This window comes from Pristis pectinata, chromosome 11 (genome assembly GCF_009764475.1).
Source record: "Pristis pectinata isolate sPriPec2 chromosome 11, sPriPec2.1.pri, whole genome shotgun sequence".
Lineage (NCBI taxonomy): Eukaryota > Metazoa > Chordata > Chondrichthyes > Rhinopristiformes > Pristidae > Pristis > Pristis pectinata.
Window position 1 is genome coordinate 55,510,415 of NC_067415.1, and position 24,285 is coordinate 55,534,699.

The 24,285-nt window shown below is 39.4% G+C and overlaps 1 protein-coding gene across 1 annotated transcript in view; it reads right to left on the minus strand.

Annotated features, from left to right (window-relative positions):
• Positions 1–24,285, minus strand: part of sugt1 (SGT1 homolog, MIS12 kinetochore complex assembly cochaperone) — a 127,292-nt gene that overhangs the window by 80,307 nt on the left and 22,700 nt on the right. The window contains exons 5-7 of the mRNA XM_052026118.1: positions 21,540–21,610; positions 8,676–8,729; positions 6,567–6,598 (exon numbers count right to left, since the gene is read on the minus strand). Of these exons, the coding sequence (XP_051882078.1) occupies positions 6,567–6,598; positions 8,676–8,729; positions 21,540–21,610 (157 nt within the window). The remainder of the gene's footprint in view (positions 1–6,566; positions 6,599–8,675; positions 8,730–21,539; positions 21,611–24,285) is intronic.

Below are 24,285 nucleotides of genomic sequence, written 5' to 3' on the forward strand. Positions count from 1 at the left end.
GATTAAGCCTCTGGTGACTTATTTTGTAAAAGAGCCCCTACAGCAAGAACTCTGCCAGTGATTTGCAAATGCAGTACAAGCAGGAAGAATTTTTAAAAAGATATTATTCTTGTTGAAAGTTCTGAGATACAAGGAAATCCAACTACAAGTACCCTGTTCACATTCTACAATAGGAGGAACAAGAACAGTAATGGCTGAGATGAAAAATGTTTCAGTATGCAATCCTTCCCACCAGTAACACCGCTTGGAAAAGTTCTCAACATAGTCCAGGGCTGATATGGTATGTCTATGTACTGACTCTGCAAGCTACAGTAAAACGCTGATAATCCACAATCCAACTATTCAGAAATCCCAGGTGACGTTTCCAGCGCTCTCTAAAACTCACTGGGGCCCAGGTTCCTGCGCTCCTCTTCAAACCTTCTGATTTTATTGGAAGGTTTTTTTTACAATACTGTGTAATATCGAAAAAAAATTTTTAGAACATTAATAGAAATCATCCAGCACTCCTAAAGTTCTAATTCTACGAGTTTTTTTTGTACATGTTAGTAAAATCTTCTTGCTCTGATGTAAAGCCTCTGCTACATTAGATTCAGGTGATAAACACTGGCCTAAATCTGTATCTTTTAGTGAAGTAGTGGACTTCATCACTTATGCTGGTGGTTTAACTCTTATGCATGTTGAAATAGAGTCCATTTTGTAAATTGCCAGGAAGTTGATAAATTCAAACCAGAGTTGCAAATGCAGATGGAGTATTGAATCTTTTTAGATGCATTATTTTAGCTCCACATGAAAATAAACCTTGTCTCCAATGCCATGCAGATTCTTGATGGGGCAATCAGGAGGAAGAAACAAACGTAGAATGGGCAGAATGGAATGTGAAGAACTATTTAGTTCCAGTAAGAATCAATCTGTAGAATTAAGAATTCTGAGGAAGCAGCAGACCCAAAGCCTTCAATATTTGTAAGTAAATAATGTGCTTATGTAGTATTTTTCTTCCAATTTAGACATCAACATTAATAAGTTTACCTTATTTTTTTCCATCAGCATGAAGTTGGTATGAAATGTACAAAGTATAAAATACAGGCTTTCATATAGGGTACCATTTTAAAGTTATAATATCCCTCAAGTTATTAGTCTAAAAGTTGATGACAGTCAAGTATCACAAAGAAGTTTCCAGAAATAAAATTGTTCAAGTTATTTTCTCTTTTTCCACTAAGCAAACCATATCACAGCAGAAAAAAATAGAACAGCCAACTTAAGGTGGCCAGAAGTGGAATCCATCACGTTTGATACAACCATTAGTACGTACATATTAAAAAAGAAAATGAAAGCAAGGAACCCTTCAATCTTTAAGCCAGAAATAGTTTTTTGCAAAGACAATGATTCATACTATACATAACAAATATGGACTAACAGAAGACCACATGGCTAAAACTTATTCCAATATTTTGTAAATACGAAGCTATTTTTTGTTCATCTCAATTTTATGGTACTGGAGGTTGAACCTGTTATACAGTTCCTCTTTACTCATTCATCGAGGAAACTAAATTAAGTATTATGTTGTGAATGAAATAGGATTTTAAAAATACATTAGACTGGGCAGCTATTCTGGACACATTGAAAATTGTTTCAGAATCAAGTGGACATTTCAGGTTTTACTATGGGTGGTTAGTGTGACACTATTACAGCGCCAGAGACCTGGGTTCGATTCCGCCGCTGTATGTAAGGAGTTTGTACGTTCTCCCTGCGTCTGCTTGGGTTTCCTCCGGGTGCTCCAGTTTCCTCCCACATTCCATATACGTATGGGTTAGGAGGTTGTGGGCATGCTATGTTGGCGCCAGAAGAGTGACAACACTTGTGGGCTGCCCCCAGCACATTCTCAGTAACATAAAAAGACATTTCACTGTGTTTTGACGTACATGTGACAAATGAATAAATATATCTAAATATATCTATATCTAGATGGTCCTTGAAATGAAAACCAGTCCTTTAAAAGATTTACATATTATACATGCAGAATTAAGGGTGAGCCATTAAATCTTTTACAGATGCACCATAGAAAGCATCCTACCTGGATGTATCATGGCTTGGTATGGCAACTGCTCTGCCCAGGACCACAAGAAACTGCAGAGTTGTGGACAGAGCCCAGTGCATTACGGACACCAGCCTCCCCTCCTTGGACTCTGTCTTTACCTCTCACTGTCTTGGTGAAGCAGCCAGCATAATCAAAGACCCCACCCACCCAGGACATTCTCTCTTCTCTCCTCTTCCATCGGGTAAAAGATACAGGAGCCTGAAGGCACGTACCACCAGACTTAAGGACAGCTTCTACCCCACTGTGACTATGACCTCACAATCTACCTTGTTGTGACCTCGCACCTTACTGCACTGCACTTTCTCTGTAGCTGTGACACTTTAGTCTGTACTGTTATTGTTTTTCCCTGTACTACATCAATGCACTCTGTACTGACTCAATGCAACAGCACTTTGTAATGAATTGACCTGTACGATCGGTTTGTAAGACAAGCTTTTCACTGTACCTCTGTACAAGTGACAATAATAAACCAATACCATCGAGCACAAATAAAAATCTGAATACAATAGCTCAAACTGACAACAAATAAAACATAAGAAATAGTAGAATGCCAATGGCACAACTTTACCACTCTGGTTTAATGTCTTTCTGAATGCCAAACATCAAAACAGTAAAAAAAATTATCCTGAGTGAATGCTACATCTTCAAAGCCCAAGTAAGTTGGATTGACATATTAATCACTGGTTCAGAATTCCAATTTCCAGATCCAGAATCCCATCCAGTGGCTATAACAAATCTCTACTGCCAGAGAAAAAAGGTCTGAGATACACCAAAAGAAAACCATTGAAAGGTTAATACATACAAAATAAAGATAGGCAAATGGAAGGATAGCAAGTGCATTTAAAAAATTGTTAGTATAAATTGATGATTTCCAATTGGCCAACAGACAACACCATTGCCATGGAATTACTTCAGGTATTTTCAATGTACACGTATTATTCACACAATTGCAAAAAGTATCACTTTTTTCCCCATATGAACCTGGGGCATAACCATAGCAGAATGACCCGTGGTAACTAAACATTTGAGGCCCAGGCACTATTTTACAGGTAAACTTAACAGCCAGCTTACAAAAAAGGAGTTGCAATTAATTTCTGACTTTCACAACCTCCCAAAGCACCTTACAGCCAATAAAGTACTTTTATAAATCACTAATGTAGGAAACAAGTGAACCAACTAGCACACTGCAAGCTTCTACAGATTGCAATGTAATGATGCCTAGATAATCCATTTTAGTTATGCTGATTAAAGGACAAATATTGGCAAGGACACCATACATCATTCTCCTGCTCTTCTTCACAACACCCTGGAACTTTACATCCATACAAAAGGTATAAATAAAACGTTTGACATGCAATCAGCTGATAGACCAATTTGTCAAAAAAAATTCACATCAGAAAGATGGCACCTCCGACAGTAGAACTTTCTCATTGTTACACTGGACAGTTAGTCTAAATTTCCAAAGTTCCAGTCTCTGGAGCTGAAGAATCTTGCAATTGTTGATTCAAAATTAAGCCATATTTGATACAGGCAGCAATGTTCCATGAACAGCTGACCAGTCAATCCTCATGGTGCTTTTAGCCAAGAGAAAAATAATGGACAGGCAGCATGCCGAGAAAAAATAAACCATTTGCTGCAAATTGAGAAGGCAAGTCGGTGCCAGAGTTCAACAGATCTGAAAATCAGAAGCAATGCAACACTTTCTTCAGTCCAGGATTGGGACTGAACTCAAAACACACTTCCAGTCTGTACATTAACATGAAGGGAAGGCTCATGCTCCCATGAGACTCCAAGAATGTTGTTGTCAAAGCTCTAACTTCCAGTAAAACCACAGTCAAAACTCAATTAATACACTTAAGGCTGTTCACCGGTCCTCCAGGAAGATCTGACTCAGATTAACAATCTGTTAATTAAAATCAAGGTATGATACAAAGTATCTGGATATCAGTTTTATATTCCACTGAATAAAATAAAAACTATTAACAAAGTAATCAGAAAGAGCAGTAAAAACTACTTACATATATAATGATCACTTAATGTAGCAAAAATACCCCAAGTTTAGGTAAAGCAGGTCCATTTACACAGAGCATAAAACAGTAGTGCAGGAAAAGGCCCTTCGACCTATGATATCTGTGCCAACCAGGATGCCAATTTAAACAGCACGTGGTCTTTATCCATCAATTCCCTGCCTGTTCATGTCTGTGTAAGTGCCTCTTAAACATTGCAAGTATAAAAACACCCCTCCACCACTAACCCATGTCTTTCATGGCCAAGCCAATTTTGAATCCAATCTATCAAGTGACCATAGATCTTGTGCATCTTAATCTTCTGGATCAACCTACCACGAGGTACCTTGTCAAAAGCCTGACTAAAATCCATACATACAACATTCACTGCCATAACTTCAATCATCTTCACCACCTCCTCAAAAACTCAATAAAGTTTATGAGACATGACTCTTCCCCTCACTAAGCCATGTTGACTGTCCCTAATAAGTCTATGCTTTTCCAGATGCGAGTAGATCCTATCCCTCAGAATCTTCTCCAATTTCCCTACCACTAATGTAAAGCTCACTGGCCTATAATTTTCTGATTTGTCTCTACTGCCCTTCTTAAACAGAGGAACAACACTGGCTATTCTCCAGTTCTCTGGGACCTCATTTGTGGCTAGAGGATACAAGAATCTCTCTCAAGGACCCAGCAATCTCTTCTCTTATCTCTCTCAATAACCTGGGACAGATCCCATCAAGCCTGAGTAACTTAGCCATCTTAATGTTCTTCAAGAGCCCCGACACCCCACCACCTCCTTGATATCAACATACCCTTGAATATCAGCATACCCCTCCCCGATCTCACTATCCTCCATGTCCTTCACCAAGGAAAAGTCCTTGTTTAGCACTTCACCCACTTCCTCTGGCTCCAGGAATAAATCCCCTCCTTTGTCCTCGAGTAACCCTACCCTTTCTCAGGTTACCTTCTTGTTTTTAAATGTATGTTTAAAATGCCTTGGGATTCTCTTTAATCCTACTCAATAAGGACAGTTCATGGTCCCTTTTAGCTCTCCTGGTTCCCTTTAAGTTCTCTCCTGCTTCCTTCACTCCTCAAAGGCCCTGTCCAATTTCAGCCTCCTAAATCTTACATATACCTCCTCCTCTTTGTGACTAGATTTGCAATCTCTTGTCATCCAAGATTGCTAAACTTTGCCATCCTCATCTTTCTTCCTCACAGACACGTCAGTCTTGAATTCTGAACAGCTGGCCCTTAAATGACTGACATGTCAGATGTGGGCTTGCCCAATAACAGCTGCTCCCAGTCTACTCTCCCCAGCTCCTGTTTAATACCATTAAAATTAGCCTATTCACATCCCCCCTCCACCACCTAAAGTCTTATCCTATCCATAACTCCATAAGTTTTCACTGTTCCCAAAATGCTCTTCCACTGAAACTCTGATCACCTGGCCAGGCTCATTTCCCAATACAAGGTCCAGTATGGACCCTTCCCTGGTTGGACTATATGTACATACTATGTCCTCCTGCATGCACCTAACAAACTCTGCCCCATCTAAGGCTCTGGCGCTCAGGGTGTCCCAGTCAATATTGCGGGAATTAAAGTCACCCACGATAACTATTATGCTGCTTTGACATCTTTCCATAATCTGCCTACATATCTGTTCATCTATCTCCTGCTGCCTATAGGAGACCTGTAGAATAAACTCAGTGACTGCACCTCTCTTGTTCATGAGATCACCCATATTGCCTCACTGGATGAGCCCTCCAGGATGCCGCTGTGACGTTCTCCCTGATCAGTGTAGGCTATCACCATGTTATAAATGCCAGACACCCACACATATGACTGAGCTCCCATATATTATTAAATTCTGAAGTCTGACGTACATTTCCTCCCATTAACTGCAGAAGTAGTTTCCTCTCTCTCTCCACTCTTCCTTATCAATCTATGTGCTTTTGAAGCAAATCATTACACCACTGGGGAGATTGGAATTGGTTTATTATTGTTACTTGTACCAAGATACAATGAAAAACTTGTCTTACATACCGTTCATACAGATCAATACATTACACAGTACACTGAGGAAGTACAATGGTATGGTTACCATATAATGATTTTGTGCATTTTCCCATTTACGGGCAAAATCAACTTATGGATGTCTCTAAAAACTGAAACCGTTTATTATTCGTGCAGATTTTAACCTCGGACTTAAGATAAAAAAGGATTTATAAAAAATGACATCACAGAGTACATGGTTGGTATACCAGCAGTAGGATTCCAACTGGTGTGTCGAGTCTCCCTGTTCTCCCTGCAACAGACTTCAGATCTAATTGTTCCCTAGAATTCCTTTAGACTGGGAATATAAATGTTTAAACAAAGCTGAAGTTTGCTGTTTCAAAAACCTGGATTTATAGAAAACTTACTTTCAGTTTAAAAATAAAACATTAATTACATTTTAAGTTTACCTCTTCAGTGTTTCCATCTTGTTGCGCCATTGCTGAAATTAAAATAGGAATATCCATTAAATTTGAAGTTGCTAACTGACCACTTCCAGAATTTTGCACTGTTTTATACCACCTAGTTTTTTTGCATTTTGCAAATGGAATCTGTGCAGTTCTATCTTGCACTTAAATAATTTAGAGTACATTACTAAATTTAAAAACAATGTATTTCATTCAAATTCCAATCTCCAGTTCCTGAATTTTGATCACCTTAGATCACTTCTGCTAACACCCAGAAATGTTTTCTTTCCCTTTTCTGATTGAAGTGTTAAGAATATTTTTCACATGCAAGTAGTCCTATACACGTTCATTTTACCTTAAAAGCTTTAAAATTTAAAATATTTGTAATATTGTCTCTATAACAGAATCAAGGGACTTAGGAAGTAGCATAGCAAAACAACTGTCAATACTCAAAACATCAACAATTCAATCTAGTATAATGAATGGTTGTTAATGGTATACAAAGCTCACCATCAACAATTTTGTCACTGGTCACAGATGTCAGTGGCCAGCTGTATAAAACCCATCTCCATGCAATTTTAAAAGCTCAGAATATAGCCAAAGGGAGCAACTGCAGTACACTGGCTGTGCACGAGTTTTTGTAACAAGGGGTGTATTAAGCTGTTAATTTTTATAATTGGTCATTATTGTTCTCAACTGCTTTAAGGTAGTAATAGTTGGAATTAAGTACAAGCCTCAAACAATATGAATAACATTCTTAGCCAATAAAAGGTTTCTAGAACATCACACAATCCGACAGAGCTGACATGTGACAAGTAACATTTGCACCAATAAAGTGCCAATTCTGACGATAAGTCTCAGACCCGAAACATTGACAGTTTCTCTTTCCACAGATGTTGCCTGATCTCCTGAGGGTTTCTAGTATTTTCTGTTTTTAATTTTAGATTTCCAACATCTACAGGTTCTTTTTTTTCTATTATCAGGCAACAAAGAATCTAATTATCTACCCTTAACTGAATTCCCCACTATTGATACCCTTGGAAACCAGAAACTCACCTCAACTAGCCACATAAACACTGTGGCAACAAAAACAGGTCAGAAGGCTGCATAACCTGTGACGATTGACTCATATCCTCAAACTCTTCTACCATGTACATGGCAAAAATTAAAAGCATGATGGAATAATCTCCACTTGCCTGGATGAATGCAATGCTAACAACTCAACACCATTCAGGATTAAGCAGCACCCCTCAACCACCTGAAACATTCATAGTCTCCGCAACCTGCACACAGTGGTTGCAGTACGTATCACCTACAAAACGTACTGCAGTTACTCCTGCAGACTACTCCAACAGCTCCTCGCGAACGTGCGTCTTCCACCACAAGGGGAAAAGGATTGCATGCTCATAGAAACTCTACCACTTATGGGTTCACCGCCAAGTCATGTACCATCCTGACTTGAAAATATATTGCTGGTCCTTCATCTTCACTAGATCTAAAAGCTGCTCCTCAACATCGTGGGAGTACCTTCATCAGAAGGACTGCAGTCGTTCAAGGAAGTGGGCTCACCACCTCCTTTTCAAGGACAATAAAAGTCGGCCTTGCTAGTGATGCCCAAATCCAGGAAATGAGTAAGAAAAAAAATCTGCATACTTTGGTAGAAGTGTGCCTGCATCATATAATAAGCCTGGAAAAGTGCCCCTTAGCCCACCAAGTCTGTGCCGACCATCTAGCATTCATTTCCACTAACCCTATTTTGTGCACACCATATACCCAAAAACTCACCTCAGATGCTACACTCAACTACCAACCCACCCATCCTTGACTCATGGACGGAAACTGGAGCAGATGAGCGAAACCCACATGGTCACAGAGAATGTGCAAGCTCCACACAGAGACCATGAACTGAGGGAGCAGCTCTACTAGCTGTGCCTCTAAATAACTATCAAGTATAGTACTAAGATAACAGATACAGTAACAAAACTAACTGATTCAAGGTACAAACAATAATTTTAATTTTGGACATTACAAAGTGACGACAACAGAAGGCTGACAGCTTACATACTCAATGTTCTCTTTAATTAGTACAGGCTACAAGCAAATTGAACTTACAATCCAGGCTTCCTTTGCAGGTTTTCATCCAAGCATTAAAACTGGCATTTTCTGCTGTAATATACAAATGAAAACAGTTAACTATCTTAAAAATACATTTTATAGGATATCACATTAGAGTTTACAACTTAACACAGGACTTGAGATTCAAAACCAACATTTATAGAACAAGGAACTCACCTCTCCCCCCAAAAAAGAAAAAAAGACTTCTTAACTTCCATTAAATTAACTTTAGAAATGTTAATTTAGACTAACAAGAGAAACTGCATGGCTTACATCAGGAATGTTAACCCTTGCAAGTAACACAATGAAATACCATATCATTACAACACATCAGTAAAAGATACTGGAGTGGTATTATCAATATAAACAAAGAAAACGCTAAGCAGAAGAAAATGAAAAGCATACACAGCATCCAAGTAAGTTAGTAAGATATAACTAAGCCACTGAGCCTTAAATACTACAATTAAGTAATAATTCAGCCAAAATGGAAAATGGAATACTAGTGTTTGAAGCAGCAACTTAATTTTGATCCCAATTCTCATAACACAACAAGCGAAAGGGTATCTTGGTATCACCAATCCCCTTCAATGGGAGCTGGCTGGAGATGGACCAACAAGAAAAATTAGGAGACATCAATAGCTAGGAAAGAAAGCTCTTTGCTCAGTTAAGCATGATGGAACTCAAAGTCAATGTAATGCTAGAAACACTCAGCAGGTTAAGCAGTATCTATGGAGAGAGAAACAGTCAATGTTTCAGGTCAATGACTTAGAACTGGAACAGTGAAACAAGCATGTTTTAAATTAGAGGTGAATGAATAGAGAGGAAACATCTGTGATAAGGGAGACAGAGGTTGTCGGGGCGACAAATGTTTTCAGTGCAGGCTTTGGTAAAGGAACAAAAGAACTAGAAATCTGAAAGAATGCTGGAAATATTCAGCACATCAGACCGCAACTGTGGAGGAAAGAAAATACTGACCATTAGAGATGGATAACCTGACATTACAGCTGACCAATTCCGTCATAAACAGAAATAAAGGATGGTTCCTGCTTCTAGAATGTCATTCATGACTATGAGTAAGGCCTGCATGGGATCGTACTGTTGTGACTGGGAAGTGAGTTACCAGAGTCATTGAAGTTGGTGATATAGAAGTTGTTATTCATCCCAAGCAGACATTCTCCCGGAGACCCTCTAGGTAGTCTCTCAAACTCAATCACATTTTTATACCCTTAAGATCAAAGGCAATTCAATACCATTTCAATGCCTGCAATGGCATCATTTACTTCAATATTTTGAGTATGACAATGCTTCCTTTGAGTTACAAATCTACAATGGGAGACACCTCTGAATGTTCAAACACCTTTGCTGTGACAAAGTAATTCACATGGATGGTCTAAAACTTCAGAGGACAGAGAACCTAGACACCCAAAATTAATGCTGTGAGGCCTGACTCTCGAGTACACAAATATCCCAATTATTGATAGATCAAATACGCCTATGACCATGTTTGATGTGCTATATCAGTCTGGTCTGCAAGCTTCCTTGAACTCAGTCACAATGGTGCAAAATAACTAGTTATAGTTACCTCGTTTGATGCAGGCCAATTAACATAACCCCATTGTCTTAGGTTTGGCTGATGCATTGGAGAATGTCTCATGGTCACTTCACTTTGCAAACCATATCTCTTGAGCAGCCAGCCCCCTGCTGTGGGCCAGCAGCCTGTGCTCTGTATACAGTACTGTTTGTTTGCAAAGCAAGTCTTTTTAACTTCCAACTGATTTCTGCTTGCAATTTACATTAAAAACTGAAGACTGGTTCTTGTTTGAATTAATATCTGTGATATTCACATAATTCCAATAGCCCCTGAATCCTTAACAGAACAAGAGCAGAAGCAGGACTGGGAGTCTTTAAATAACCTGCATTGAGAGAGGAAAGGGGACTGGTAGTTTACAAGAATGGAAAGGTCCAGAGTGGGATGTTGTGATAAAGTAGTAACAGCAGTTCTGAAGACTGAGGTGTTAACATACCCAAGGTTGGATCTTGTGGATAAGATGAGCTTGCAAAAAGTGGAAGGGATTGTGGGAGAAACAGGAGATTAAAGAATTTACATCCACACCCTTGGGAAAATGAAATGGGTGAGAGAAATGCATTTCAGGCTAACATAGGATATACAGCTTCCATCTTGGTACAAAAAGACATCCATAATACTTTCAGGCGAGGATAGAGTTGGTTGACAATGGTTGAAGAAAAAAGTACATAAAAATGCATTATAGCTATGCAGTGCAAAAGCAGGTGAGTATCACAAATATGAATTTGGTTTAAGCTGCCAAAGTTCTTGTTCCTGACAGTGCACTTTTCTACTTAAGGAAAAAAAAGGAGCCAAAAGTAGAAATATTTACATGAAGCAATGTGGTGGTCAGCTTTCCTTTGTGAAACAGCTCACTAATCAAAGATCGCCATGAATACAAAGATGAGTCTTGCCTTCGCTTCCCAACAAATCATGAACTACTTGTTTGTACATCCTCAAACATCACCTCCAGTGGCAAGGACTATTCTTTTATCAAAAATTACCATGTTTTTTTTGCTCTCTTCCACATCCTCACTGGTCTCCTACTTGCCCCCAAAACAAGATTTCATCACCCACTCATGCACTAATATTGCCCCACACCAATACATCTCCCCTTCTCTGCAACTCAAAATCTGACCCTTAACTTCTCCTAGTTATGATGAAAGGTCATTGAACTGAAACATTAACTATTTCTCTTTCCATGGATGCTGCCAGACCCATTTCCAGCAATTTCTGTTTTATTAACAGTTGTTCTGGAACCTTTGCCAATACCCTCCCTTCCCCTTATTCTCATTTTGCACCTTTCTAGTTTTTCTAGTATCATGCTCTCCTCAAACGTATCCAATTCCCACTCTTAACCAAAATTCTTTTCCTGTCTCCATCATTTGCTACTATTAAGAACTGTTCAGGTATTTTCCTCTCCTCTTCAAAACTGGTATTGCCACTGCACTCGAAACCTAATCTTGATCCAAATGATCTTGTAAAATATGCCCTCCCTGCCTTTTCAATGCCCCTCGAATTATCACTAATATCATGCGCATTTTTCCCACAATTACATCTGATTTCATCCAATGCTCTCACAGGTTTAAATTCTCACCCTTATTTCCAAATCTCTTTATGACCTCACCTACAACTGTGGTGAAAAGTTCTTCAAAGTTTGAAATGACATTCCTAACACTCAACTGCAGTAAAGTGAACCACATCATCCTTCATGACTCACTTGCTCCAATATTCCTCCATTATCTAGCTTGGATAGTGTATTCCAATTTTATCCATCCAATTGTAGCCAATCACTTGCAATAATTTCACTTCCCACTCCTGCACTGCAATCTCTAGACAATGCTTCCATTATTAAGACACAAGATGGTCTCCACCTGAAATATCGACTGTCCATTTCCCTCTACAGATGCTGCCTGACCCACTGAGTTCCTCTACCACTTTGTTTTCTCCCCTTTCATTATTAATCTGCATATTGCAATATGAAAATAAACCAAGCATATTGACAGCATTCCACACCTATGGTCCTACAAAACTCAACTCAGGCACTGTCTGTTCTGTTGCACTGTTGATGTGAAATCAATTTTCCATAAACAGATATTTCCTCAAACTAAATTCTGGGAAGGGCAAAATCAATTATCGCCCATGCTCACAAACCTCTAGCCCCTAAATGAAGCTGAATGATACCATTTGCAATTCTGCACTGCATTTGACCCAGAACTGAGCTTCTGACCACTCCTTCACCAAAACACTTATTCCTACTTCTCTACAGTAAAGCTCTGATAACCCAATATCCAATAATTTGGAAATCCCAATAGTTTGGCATCTGGCCCATCAGGTAATGTTTGCTTTGCTCCCTTTCCACTTACCAGGGCCCGAGTTCCTGTGCTCTTTAAACTTACCTGGTTACACAATATTTATAACATTAGAAAAACTCAAATTTCAAGTGTTGGGGTATTAATAGAAATGACATCCACTAGTCCAGAAATTTTGCTAGTCTAGCACCAAGGTTCTGAGCATGCCAGATTGAGTTTTACCGCTATCACCCAACACTACTCCTACCTACTGAAACTGTTCTCTGCCCAATGTTATTTCCAGGCTTAACTATTCCAATACTCCCCCCCATCAGCCTCCAATTTCCCACCCTGGATAATACTGTACTCATCCAAAACTCTGTCCATACATTGATTCACAATGCCTTATTTTGCACATCACAACGTATTTGGTGAGCTACATTCATTCCTGTTAAACAACATTTTAAAATCCTTTTCCTTGTTTTCAAATGACTTTTTAATCTTGCTATTCCCTTTCGCACTAGCCTCTTCCATCCCTGAAAGAGGTCATTGGCTTTGTGTTCCTGTTTTTTTTAAAATTTATTCCCCCCATCAGTGGCAACCATGCTGTCAATTAGCCAATCTCCAAGCTTTGGAATTCATTTCCTAAAACCCTATGGCTCTCCTCTAAGATGTACTTAAAACTTATCTTTTTAACAAAGCTTTTAAACGAACTGCCCTGACATAACAAATTGCTATTGGTACTAAATTTTATTAACTACTGGACATCTTGCTTTGTTTAAAAGCTACTATAACTTTAAAGCCATCAGCACATAGAAGAAAAAAAACCTGGACACACAAAAAACACTACTGTAAGTATATTGTAATTAGTAAGACATTCATAAACTATTGGGTGAAGTCATTCAAATATAATGTTGAGATTACTGTAGACAAGGAAATCACAATAAATTCATAGTAGCACTTACAAACAAATGTCAAGGGTGCTACCTCTCCAAAGACTCTCATTTGTCATACTGCTTACCTGAGAATAGGATTGGATAGGAAAAGAATTTAGGAGTGGAAAGTCCCTGGGGTGTTGGGGCCTATTCTGTTTCCTGACATCTTCCACCTCTTGTAAACGTGCCCTAGCCTCAAACTGCATTGTCCATACCTTAACTCCTATAAAACCAGCAGCCCAACACATGGCCTATAGTGGCTGTCAACATAGCAATATTGAGTTTAAAATCCACAACCTTTTCCTAGCTCTCCACAACCTGCCTCTTCCTGTCTTTTAATTGTCTTTTAACTTCATCCAGACCAACAACCCTCAGAACTCTGTTCTTCCTATTTCTTACTTCTAAAGGCACCAATTTTAAAATCATTCCAGCATTGTTCAGGTCCTCAGCTGCCAAGACCTTAAGCTTTGAAATTCCCTTTTTGTAGTTCCTCTACCTCTCCTCCTTTACTTCATCAGCCAAGCCTTTGGCCAGCTGCCTCACATGGCTCACCCAAAATACATTTGGGAAATTCCAGCAAAACTACTTTGGAAGTTAGAGAGATGAAAAAAAAAGTCATCTTGCTGTCATGAATGAAGTAAAAGGGCAATCAATAAATATATATTCTAAATGGTTCTTGTGTATGACATGGCAAATGCCTCCAAATGACAAGATATCTTTATTAGTCACATGTACAGTGGCATGCAAAAGTTCGGGCACCCCTGGTCAAAATTTCTATTACTGTGAATAGCTAAGCGAGTAAAAGATGACCCGATTTCCAAAAGGCATAAAGTTAAAGATGACACATTTCTTTAATATTTTAAGATTACTTTTTTTATTTCCATCTTTTACAGTTTCAAAATAACAAAACAAAAGGGCCCGAAAGTTTGGACACCCTGCATGGTCAGTACTTAGTAACACCCCCTTTGGCAAGTATCACAGCTTGTAAACACTTTCTGTAGCCAGCTAAGAGTCTTTCAATTCTTGTTTGGGGGATTTTCGCCCATTCTTCCTTGCAAAGGGCTTCTAGTTCTGTGAGATTCTTGGGTCGTCTTGCATGCACTGCTCTTTTGAGGTCTATCCACAGATTTTCGATGATGTTTAGGTCAGGGGACTGTGAGGGCCAGGGCAAAACCTTCAGCTTGTGCCTCTTGAGGTAGTCCATTCTGGATTTTGTGGTGTATTTAGGATCATTATCCTATTGTAGAAGCCATCCTCTTTTCATCTTCAGCGCTTTTTCTTTTACAGATAGTGTGATGTTTGCTTCCAGAATTTGCCGGTATTTAATTGAATTCATTCTTCCCCATCAGTGAAATGTTCCCCGTGCCACTGGCTGCAACACAAGGCCAAAGCATGATCGATCCACCCCCCTGCTTAGTAGTTGGAGAGCTGTTCTTTTCATGAAATTCTGCACCCGTTTTTCTCCAAACATACCTTTGCTCATTGCAGCCAAAAAGTTCTATTTTAACTCCATCAGTCCACAGGACTTGTTTCCAAAATGCATCAGGCTTGTTTAGATGTTCCTTTGCAAACTTCTGACGCTGAATTTTGTGGTGAGGACGCAGGAAAGTTTGGAGAAAAAGCTGCAGAATTTCATGAAAAGAACACCTCTCCAACTGTTAAGCACAGGGGTGGATCGATCACGCTTTGGGCCCGTGTTGCAGCCAGTGGCACGGGAAACATTTCACTGGTAGAGGGAAGAATGAATTCAATTAAATACCAGCAAATTCTGGAAGCAAACATCACACTGTCTGTAAAAAAAATGCTGAAGATGAAAAAGAGGATGGCTTCTACAATAGGATAACGATCCTAAACACACCTCAAAATCCACAATGGACTACCTCAAGAGGCACAAGCTGAAGGTTTTGCCATGGCCCTCACAGTCCCCTGACCTAAACATCATCGAAAATCTGTGGATAGACTTCAAAAGAGCAGTGCATGCAAGACGACCCAAGAATCTCACAGAACTAGAAGCCCTTTGCAAGGAAGAATGGGCGAAAATCCCCCAAACAAGAATTGAAAGACTCTTAGCTGGCTACAGAAAGTGTTTACAAGCTGTGATACTTGCCAAAGGGGGTGTTACTAAGTACTGACCGTGCAGGGTGCCCAAACTTTTGCTTCGAGCCCTTTTCCTTTTTTGTTATTTTGAAACTGTAAAAGATGGAAATAAAAAAGTAATCTTGCTTAAAATATTAAAGAAATATGTCATCTTTAACTTTATGCCTTTTGGAAATCGGGTCATCTTTTACTCACTTAGCTATTCACAGTAATAGAAATTTTGACCAGGGGTGCCCAAACTTTTGCATGCCACTGTACATCACACGGTGAAATGCATCTTTTGCCTAGAGTCTTCTGGGGTCAGCCCGCAGGTGTCGCCACTCTTCCATCGCTAACATAGCATGCCCACAACTCCCTAACTTGTATGACTTTGGAACGTGGGAGGAAACTGAAGCACCCAGAGGAAACCCATGCAGACACAGAAAGAACGTACTAGCTCCTTACAGACGGTGGCTGGAATTGAACCCGGGTCACTGGCGCTGTAATAGCGTTACATTAACCACTACACTACCGTACATAATAAGGCGATTAACAAGCAGCATTGGAATTAACCACAGAAAATGCATGACACAGGAGCAAAGGTGTGGCTGCAGCAAATATTCTCTCTCTATTCAAGGAAGGAAAAAGGGGCAAGCAAGGAGGTGCTGACTGGGTTAGTTATGATAGAAAAAATTAGTGCAGATTAGAATAGAGTGAAAACAATTACATAAAAAATTAGTTTGATTAACCCAGAGATATTTTGATGAGTAGCTCTTGCTCGACTATCTTGGAATTTTTTTTTGAGAGTTAAGAATAAGTGGGATAGGTTTTGCACCAAAGGTACTTTTAACATCAACATAAAAGACATAATAAGTTACTTCGAGATGGACAACAAAATGATCTAATGGAAGTATGAGACTACTGGAAAATAAGACACCAGAACAACCAACTTTAAAGGTTGTAACAAAGGATACTTCTCAGGCTGGAATGTGAGAACTGTCAGAGTGCCATGGGGATTGATGTCGGGTTCACTATTTGGAGTGAATACCAAAAGCTTGCACCTGATGTCAAGCAGAGGGAGGAATGGTGAACTTCTGAGAATGCAGGAGAGAAATGTGGGCAGGTTTGTGTCAGTAGAAAATGCAATTTAATAAAGAAAAAGTGAGGTAATATAGTTAGGAAATAGGAAACACTTCTTTGTATGTTAAAAAATTTAAATAAAGGAAAAAGAATGAATACAGATAATATTGAAAAATTACTGAGAGTAACAAATTTTTCATCAAATACTTGATCAGTATGTGGAATCTAAGCCCAAGGAATCCTGACAGATTAGAATTATGTCTGCTATCAGAAAAACAAAAATCAGGCATGGTAGTGTAGCGGTTAGTGTAACGATTACAGCACCAGCGACCCTGGTTCAAATCCAGCCACTTCTGTAAGGAGTTTGTACGTTTTCCCTGTGTCTGCGTGGGTTCTCTCTGGGTGCTCCGGTTTCTTCCCACATTCCAAAGACGCACAGATTAGGAAGTTGTGGGCATGCTATCTTGGCGCCGGAAGCATGGCGACACTTGTGGTCTGCCCCCAGAACACGACGCAAAAAGATGTATTTCACTGTATGTTTCGATGCACGTGACTAATAAAGATATCTTATCTGAAGGGCAATAACTAAAGAGGAATAATTCGAGATGTAAATTTACAGGCTAAAGGGTAATTTTGTTTTCAGTTCTAAATGTTAAGTGGTACAGATTAGATACAAATCAAGACAAAAATTTTATAGTGGTGTATGACAAAGACAAGTAAGTCAGAGATTAAAAGCTGAGAAGTGAAAACAGATACAGATTGACAAACAAACACAGACTAAGTAGTTTTGTCTTATTTTCATATATTTTTCTGTATTATGGTTTCAATTACCCTCAATTTTTGACATAGTATTATGGTAGAGGCAACCCCTATTATGGAGTTTGATAATTAAGAATTTTAAAACAGTTCAGGTAAATTAAAATAGTTTAAAAATTAAAACACATATACTCAAAAAGTACCATGAAATACTAGAAATTAGAAAGAAAATTGAAGTAACATAGATGGAACTAAAAGGTATTCAGCCTTCTTCTCAAGGCTACATAACATATGCTAGCCAGGCTGCCGTAAAGTTGAGCCAAAAGTGTATCCGTCATGCTGCTCAATATGTGCTCCACCCCAAACTCAGCACAGGGTCCAGTGGTAAAGCTGGATGTCAGATTTATTAACCACAATCTCCAGTTTATCTTTGATTTCCACATTGCAATTCAATCCCCACAGCAGACACACACAATGAATGAATGGGGAGAGAAAGACTCCCACATTCAAAGGGGCTTGTCAGTGATGGTTAATAAGGTACCAGTCAGGACAGAAAATCCACTGGGGCCAAGGTAAAATGAGACTAGTTGGAGTAGATAGTTATTTCTTCCAGATACAAGAATTGTTCAATACATAAATAAATGTCAAGCCCTAAGAACAGTTGCAGCAAACCATTTCAGTAACTGGATTAGTATCAGGTGGTGAGGATTTAAATATCACTTGGGATCCTCAACTCATTACTGGCAGTAATGATTGGAGTGTGGAAAGAATCACTGGGTTTTGGGTGCTATGATTCTGCAGACTCATTACAAGAAGCATCCTTCTGTCCTGGACAATCAGAGAAAATACACAACACAGGAAATGGCCATTCAACCCATTCAGTACACAACACAGGAAATGGCCATTCAACCCATTCAGTCTGTGGTGGTCAAAAAAAAGCTACTCTATACAAATCACATCTTCTAGCAGCAGGTCCACTGCTTAGCAGGTCACATCTCACCCAAATATATTTAAGTGTGATAAGCATTTCTGCTTCTATCACCCCTTTAAACAATGGGCTTCAGACTGCTCCCACTCAAACTATGCCCCCTTGGTTTTGACCTTTTGCCAAGGCAAATAGGTTCTTCATTGTTATGCTATTTAGAGCCCTATATGCTCAGTCAGCATTCTCCATTTCAAAGAATAAGCATATTTTTCCCAATCATTCCTCATAACTACAATCTCCCAATCATGGCAACGTCCTCATAAATTTCATTTATACCTTCTCCACGCAACCACATCTTTGTTGTAATGTCATGACTGGAACTGCACACAATACTCAAGCTATAGTCCAACCAATCCTGCATACAATCCCAGTAAAATGTTTCTGCTATTATTGAGTTTGTGCCTCAGATAATGAAAGAAAGTATCCCATCTGCATTTTTAACCACCTATCTATTCATTCTGATCTGCAGACAATCTCCTACTTCCTCCCTATTACCCTACACCCTTGCCTTGTTATACTCCCTTAAATGCATAATCTTATACTTTTCAGGAATAAATTTCCATTCCTGCCCAAATGACCAGACCATCAGCATCTTCCTGCAGTCTAATGTTTTCCACCACATTGTCAACTAGATGGTCAATTGCTGTACCTTCTGCAAACTACTTTATCATTTGGTCTAAATCATTAATACAAATTACAAAAAGCAAGGGACTGAATACAGAGCCCTATGGAACTGCACTGGTAACAGTCCCACAGTCATTAAAAAAACATTACTGAGCCAATTTTAGATCATACTTCACTTATAATCACGTGACTCACCCCGATTAATCTGCGCCTATCTAAATGAAGGTTTACACTGTCCCACAGGAACAGATTCCAATAATTTGCTGACACCTGTTACCTAAATGGTCTGTAATTATTTATAACATCCCTTCCTCCCACGTCAAACAGTAATACAATATTAGCAATCCTCCAATCCTCTTGCACCACTTCTCTAGCCAGGGGTACTGAAAATTTGTATTGGTACTGGGTTATTATGGTCACATGTACCGAGATAAAGTGAAAAGCTTTTGTTTGCGTGCCAGCCAGACAGATCATGCCATAACAAGTACACTGAGGTAGCAAAAAGAAACAGAATGCAGAACATAGTGTTGCAGTTACAGAGGAAGTACACTACAGGTAGACAAATAAAGTGCAAGAGCCACGACGAGGTAGATTGGGAGATCAGAGTTCAAGAGTTTGTCTTTTTGCATTCGAGAGGTCCAGTCAAGAGTCTGACAACAGTGGGGTAGAAGCTGTCCTTGAGTCTGGTGGTACATGCACTCAAGCTTTTGTATCTTCAGACCAACAGGAGAGGAGAGAAGAAAGAATGACCAGGCTGGGAGGGGCCCTTGATTATGTTGGTTGCTTTCCCAAGGCAGCCGGAAGTGTAGATGGAGTCAATGGAGGAGAAGTTGGTTTGCACGATAGACTGGGCTGCATTCACAACTCTCTGCAATTTGGGGTCTTGGGCAGAACAATTGCTTTACCAAGCTGTGATGCATCCTATAATGCATCCATAAAAAATAGTCAGAGCAATTAGGGCCATTCCAAACTTCCTGTCTGAGGAAGTAGTGTTGTTGGTATGCTTTCTTGGCTATAGCATCCATGCAGCTGGACCAGGACAAATTGTTGGTGATATTTAATATCTAGGAACTTGAAGCTCTCAACCATCTCCACCTCAGCACCATTGATACAGACAGGGGCGTGTACTCCACCATGCTTCCCGATGTCAGTGAACAGCTCTTTCGTTTTGTTGACATTGAGGGAAATGTTGTTGTCTTGACACCATGCCACTAAACTGTACTCCATTTCGTCGTTGTCTGAGATCCAACCCACTATGGTGGTGTCATGTGCTAACTTATAAATTAAGTTAGAGCAGAATTAGACCACACAGTTTTGAGTGTATAGGCAGTAGAGTAAGGGGCTGAAGACAGCACCTGATGGTGCACCAGTGTTGAAGGTAATCCTGTGGGAGGTGTAGTTGCCTATCTTTATTGATTGTGGTTTGTTTTACGGGAAGTCAAGGATCCAGTTCCAAAAAGGGGTGCAGAGTCCTCAGTCTAGGAGGTTGGAGATGAGCTTGTTTTTCCAGTTTCTTCCTCCTTTAATGGCCTGAGATATCATTCATCCAGGCCTGGGATTTTCTACACAATTATGTTGACACATTGTAATTGCAGGTGACTGAAGAAACCACAACAAAAATATTGTACAATTTTTTTTTGGTCTCCATATCAAAGGAAAGGTTATAATTGGCCCTAGAGGCAGTGCAACAAAGTCTCAGTAAATTGATCCCTGGGATGCACGTGCTAACCAGAGGAGAGTGCCTATACTCTCTGGCCATTGCAATAAGAGGTAATCTCTTTGAAACAAATGATTCTGAGCTGAGGTCAATTCATTACTTTTTGGTCATTGAGGGAATCAAGGAATAAAAGAATCCAGCAAGAGTGTGGAGCGAAGGCCAAGGATTGCCCATGATCTGATCAAATTGGTCATGAAAGGTATAGTCCCACAACTATACTTTATATTTTTCTCCCATTCCAAGGTGCTTAATGATTTAAGGAACCTCTCAAATAATTTGGCTGTGGGAGAATAAAAGACAGTTTCCCTTGTTTCTATTAGATGTTATTCTCATTCAGAAGCCAAGCTTTTGTGGGTTTTAGTTCCCCATCCAAGCAACCTTTCTTTATACTTGAGTCTAAACAGTGAGGGTTGGGATGTTAACTGACCAGTGGGTCATCTCCAAGCTCAATCTATTCTCACCACACATCTCCAAATATAGATATTGCTGGATACTTATGGTCAGAACCTTGGCTAAACTTTTCACATCACAGTTCTCCAAGCAATACTACACCTCAATCAATAATGTACAGTAATATGAGCAGACAGATCTAATTAAGTTTAATGAAAATTAAGTTTAATGAAAATTAACTTTCATAGCAAACCAACCTATGCTAATCAAAATATTTATCAAACTGCAGGCCCACCATATATAAGGTGTAAAGAATATTTAATCCACAAAGATCTAGTTACTTTCAATCAAATGAAATATTATGTTGAGGCACAAGTTACTAAAATACCCACGTTAAAATGCAATCAAATGATTTTAAGATAATTAAGCATTCAAACACCTACCATCTAGCTCCTGTCCTCTTGTAAAAGATTCCATTGACGACTGATACATTTTTAAGTGATACTCTGCAATTCTAAATAGAGATAAATATATTAAAATGGCACCTTTAAAAAAAACTATCCATCAACTAAACATCTATTGCTGAAACCTTGTTTTAACTGTCAATTGTCAAAAAACTCCTATAGTACAAGAGATATTACAGAGGAAATACTATCTGGATGGAACTTTCCAAAGAGACTGGCTTTTGTAAATGGGGTCTATAAATGGAGCTAGCTTTGGTTACCCCTCCAGTATTCCCCTAACTCTTAGATGACTGATCATGCAGTTTCTTAAGTAATTCTATCAATTTTCACAAAATATGGACCCCTTTACAAGTTAGACTTTAACCCTACCAAACAAAACAAAGAACAGTTTTTCTATCGTTCTGAGATTAGTAGCTAGCTACCCCAGCCCATGCCATTTCTTTCAGAGTGCAGCATAGGAAGATCTCAGCACAAGCAGCCACCTGCACTCACAATATATTTTGCAGCCAGTGAGGATCAGCACCTTTCTCATCAGTTGTTGAGATTGTCAATGCTAAGGATTATCCTAACATTCAATCATCCAAAAACACTCAGAACCGCTAAGGTATTATAGAAGTTAAAATAACAGAACACTAAATCATATTTAAGCTAACTCTAAAATGTTTCACTTACCTCTTTCTTAATTTGATTTCTCTTATTCATTTGAATAGGGCCAATGTACTTGCTCCAGACTTAATCTGAGACAGGTGCAGCAGGCAGATTTTCCAACCCGAGCTGGAAGTCTGCCTTACCTTACTGGACTCCGTAAGTCATCCATTGGTGCTATGTATTAGCAGCTAGCAACCCAGGTGGTAAGGACTTGCACCACTGGCTTACGTCATTACCAGCGATGGATACTGGGACGACCATGGGGAACTACCATTCCAATATTTTAACTAGCATGGGGTCAGAAGATCAAGCCAATATCATTCACAAGGCCTGAAATTTCCAGTTAAATTCAGCATTGCTTGACATCATTTTTATGTCAGCCATATGAAACGACAGCCTATTCAGAGATTAACCTTGCTGAAGAGTACTAGGAGTTGAGTGCCAAACTGCTAGCATTTACCGTGCAAAAGCAGAAGTTTTTGATCTTACTAAATTACTGTGTTTTGACAATGGAAAGAATTGGAGTGCAATTTGCTAGAAATGTCCTACAGCAGGTCAAGTGAGTACATTCATTTCAATGAAGGGGGGCAAACAAAAAGGGAATGTCTTGGCCAATTTACATTTATTTAGATTAATGGAGATTAATTGTGTTAATTGTGTTTTAACTTATGATAAACACAGGTTTTTTGTTTAAATTGAGCTGAAAGGTTTTTGAATTTTTCTGAATTATAGCGATATCCAAAATCTTTGCAGTCCTTGGCAGATAGTCAGTTAAACATAGGGATGTGGCTTAGCCAGCTGCCAATTTTTTTTAAAAATTGTTTCACTGGCAGAGCCTTTCCAGTTGAAGGCATTATGCCACACAAGGCCCTGTGTGATCAGGACAGATTTGGGTACAGGTCAACAACAGGAGTCCCAGACCACATTGCAGCAAGCTTAGATGGCTTGCCACAGATAGCAAAACAAGTTTACACATTTAAAGGAATATCCAGATTATAGACGTTAGCCCAGATAATACAATTCTATTTGGATTATTATTTCTTATTTGGTAATTTTTCCTGGTTACATCAGTTCAGTACATGTCCATATATTTCTGGAAAATTTAACCCAGATACTGGTTCCACAGAGCCAGTGATGAGTTTTTTGTTTAAAATATTGTTGTTCTGAGTGCCACATTGCTCCAACTCTTAAACAATGAATATCAAGCCTCTCCCTATAGATTTCTTATTTTAAGCCATGATCTTAGCATGCTTTCCATCCTGCTAGCTTCCAATGGTCCATGTGACAGGAGAATTTCAGTCTCTGAAAGGAAAATTGCCTGTCAAGTATATAATTTGATATGGAACTCCTATCCCCCCCCCCCCCCCCCAAAACAGGCTGTGGGTGCATAAGCAGGATTCCCCAGGGAAGGTTTAATTGGGGTATATGGTGACATTACTACCAAGTTTATTGTGAACTAAGATTACCAGCACCACAGTGACCAGGAGAAGCACTTTGGGGAAGGGTGAAAAGAGGCAAGAACTTGGCTCTCTCTGATGTCAGCCCAGAGAATGATCAAAGACCCAATTAAAACAAATTGGATTTGGAACCAGATTGGGCTGGGGACCGGAGAACAAAGTGAGTTTAGGACCAGGGAATACGAACCAATGGATGATGCTATGCCTCAGCCAATTTTCAGACTGAATTCAAATACAGATCTATCTCCAACTCTAGACCCCAGAGCACCACCACACAAGTGGGCACAGGTCAGTCACTCTAAGATGGGTATAGCCGAGTTAGATGGAGGTTGTCACTAGAGTATAGTACTACTGGATTTCGATCTCTCACTAATTAGCATGCAAAGGACGGGGAAAGAAACAGGTCAGTCAGCTTGTATCAAGGAAATATAGTGCTGGCTGAGACAGGTATTATACTGGGACTAACTGAATTGAAGAGCTAGTAGAGGCAAAGGCTTTCCTTTGAGGTCTGGGGGACCACTACCTGCCAGTGTCAGAAGCACATGGACAGCCACAGTAATCAGTGCTCTTGTAATAATACCCATGACCTTGCTTAGTTACACATGCAACAATGGACTAAT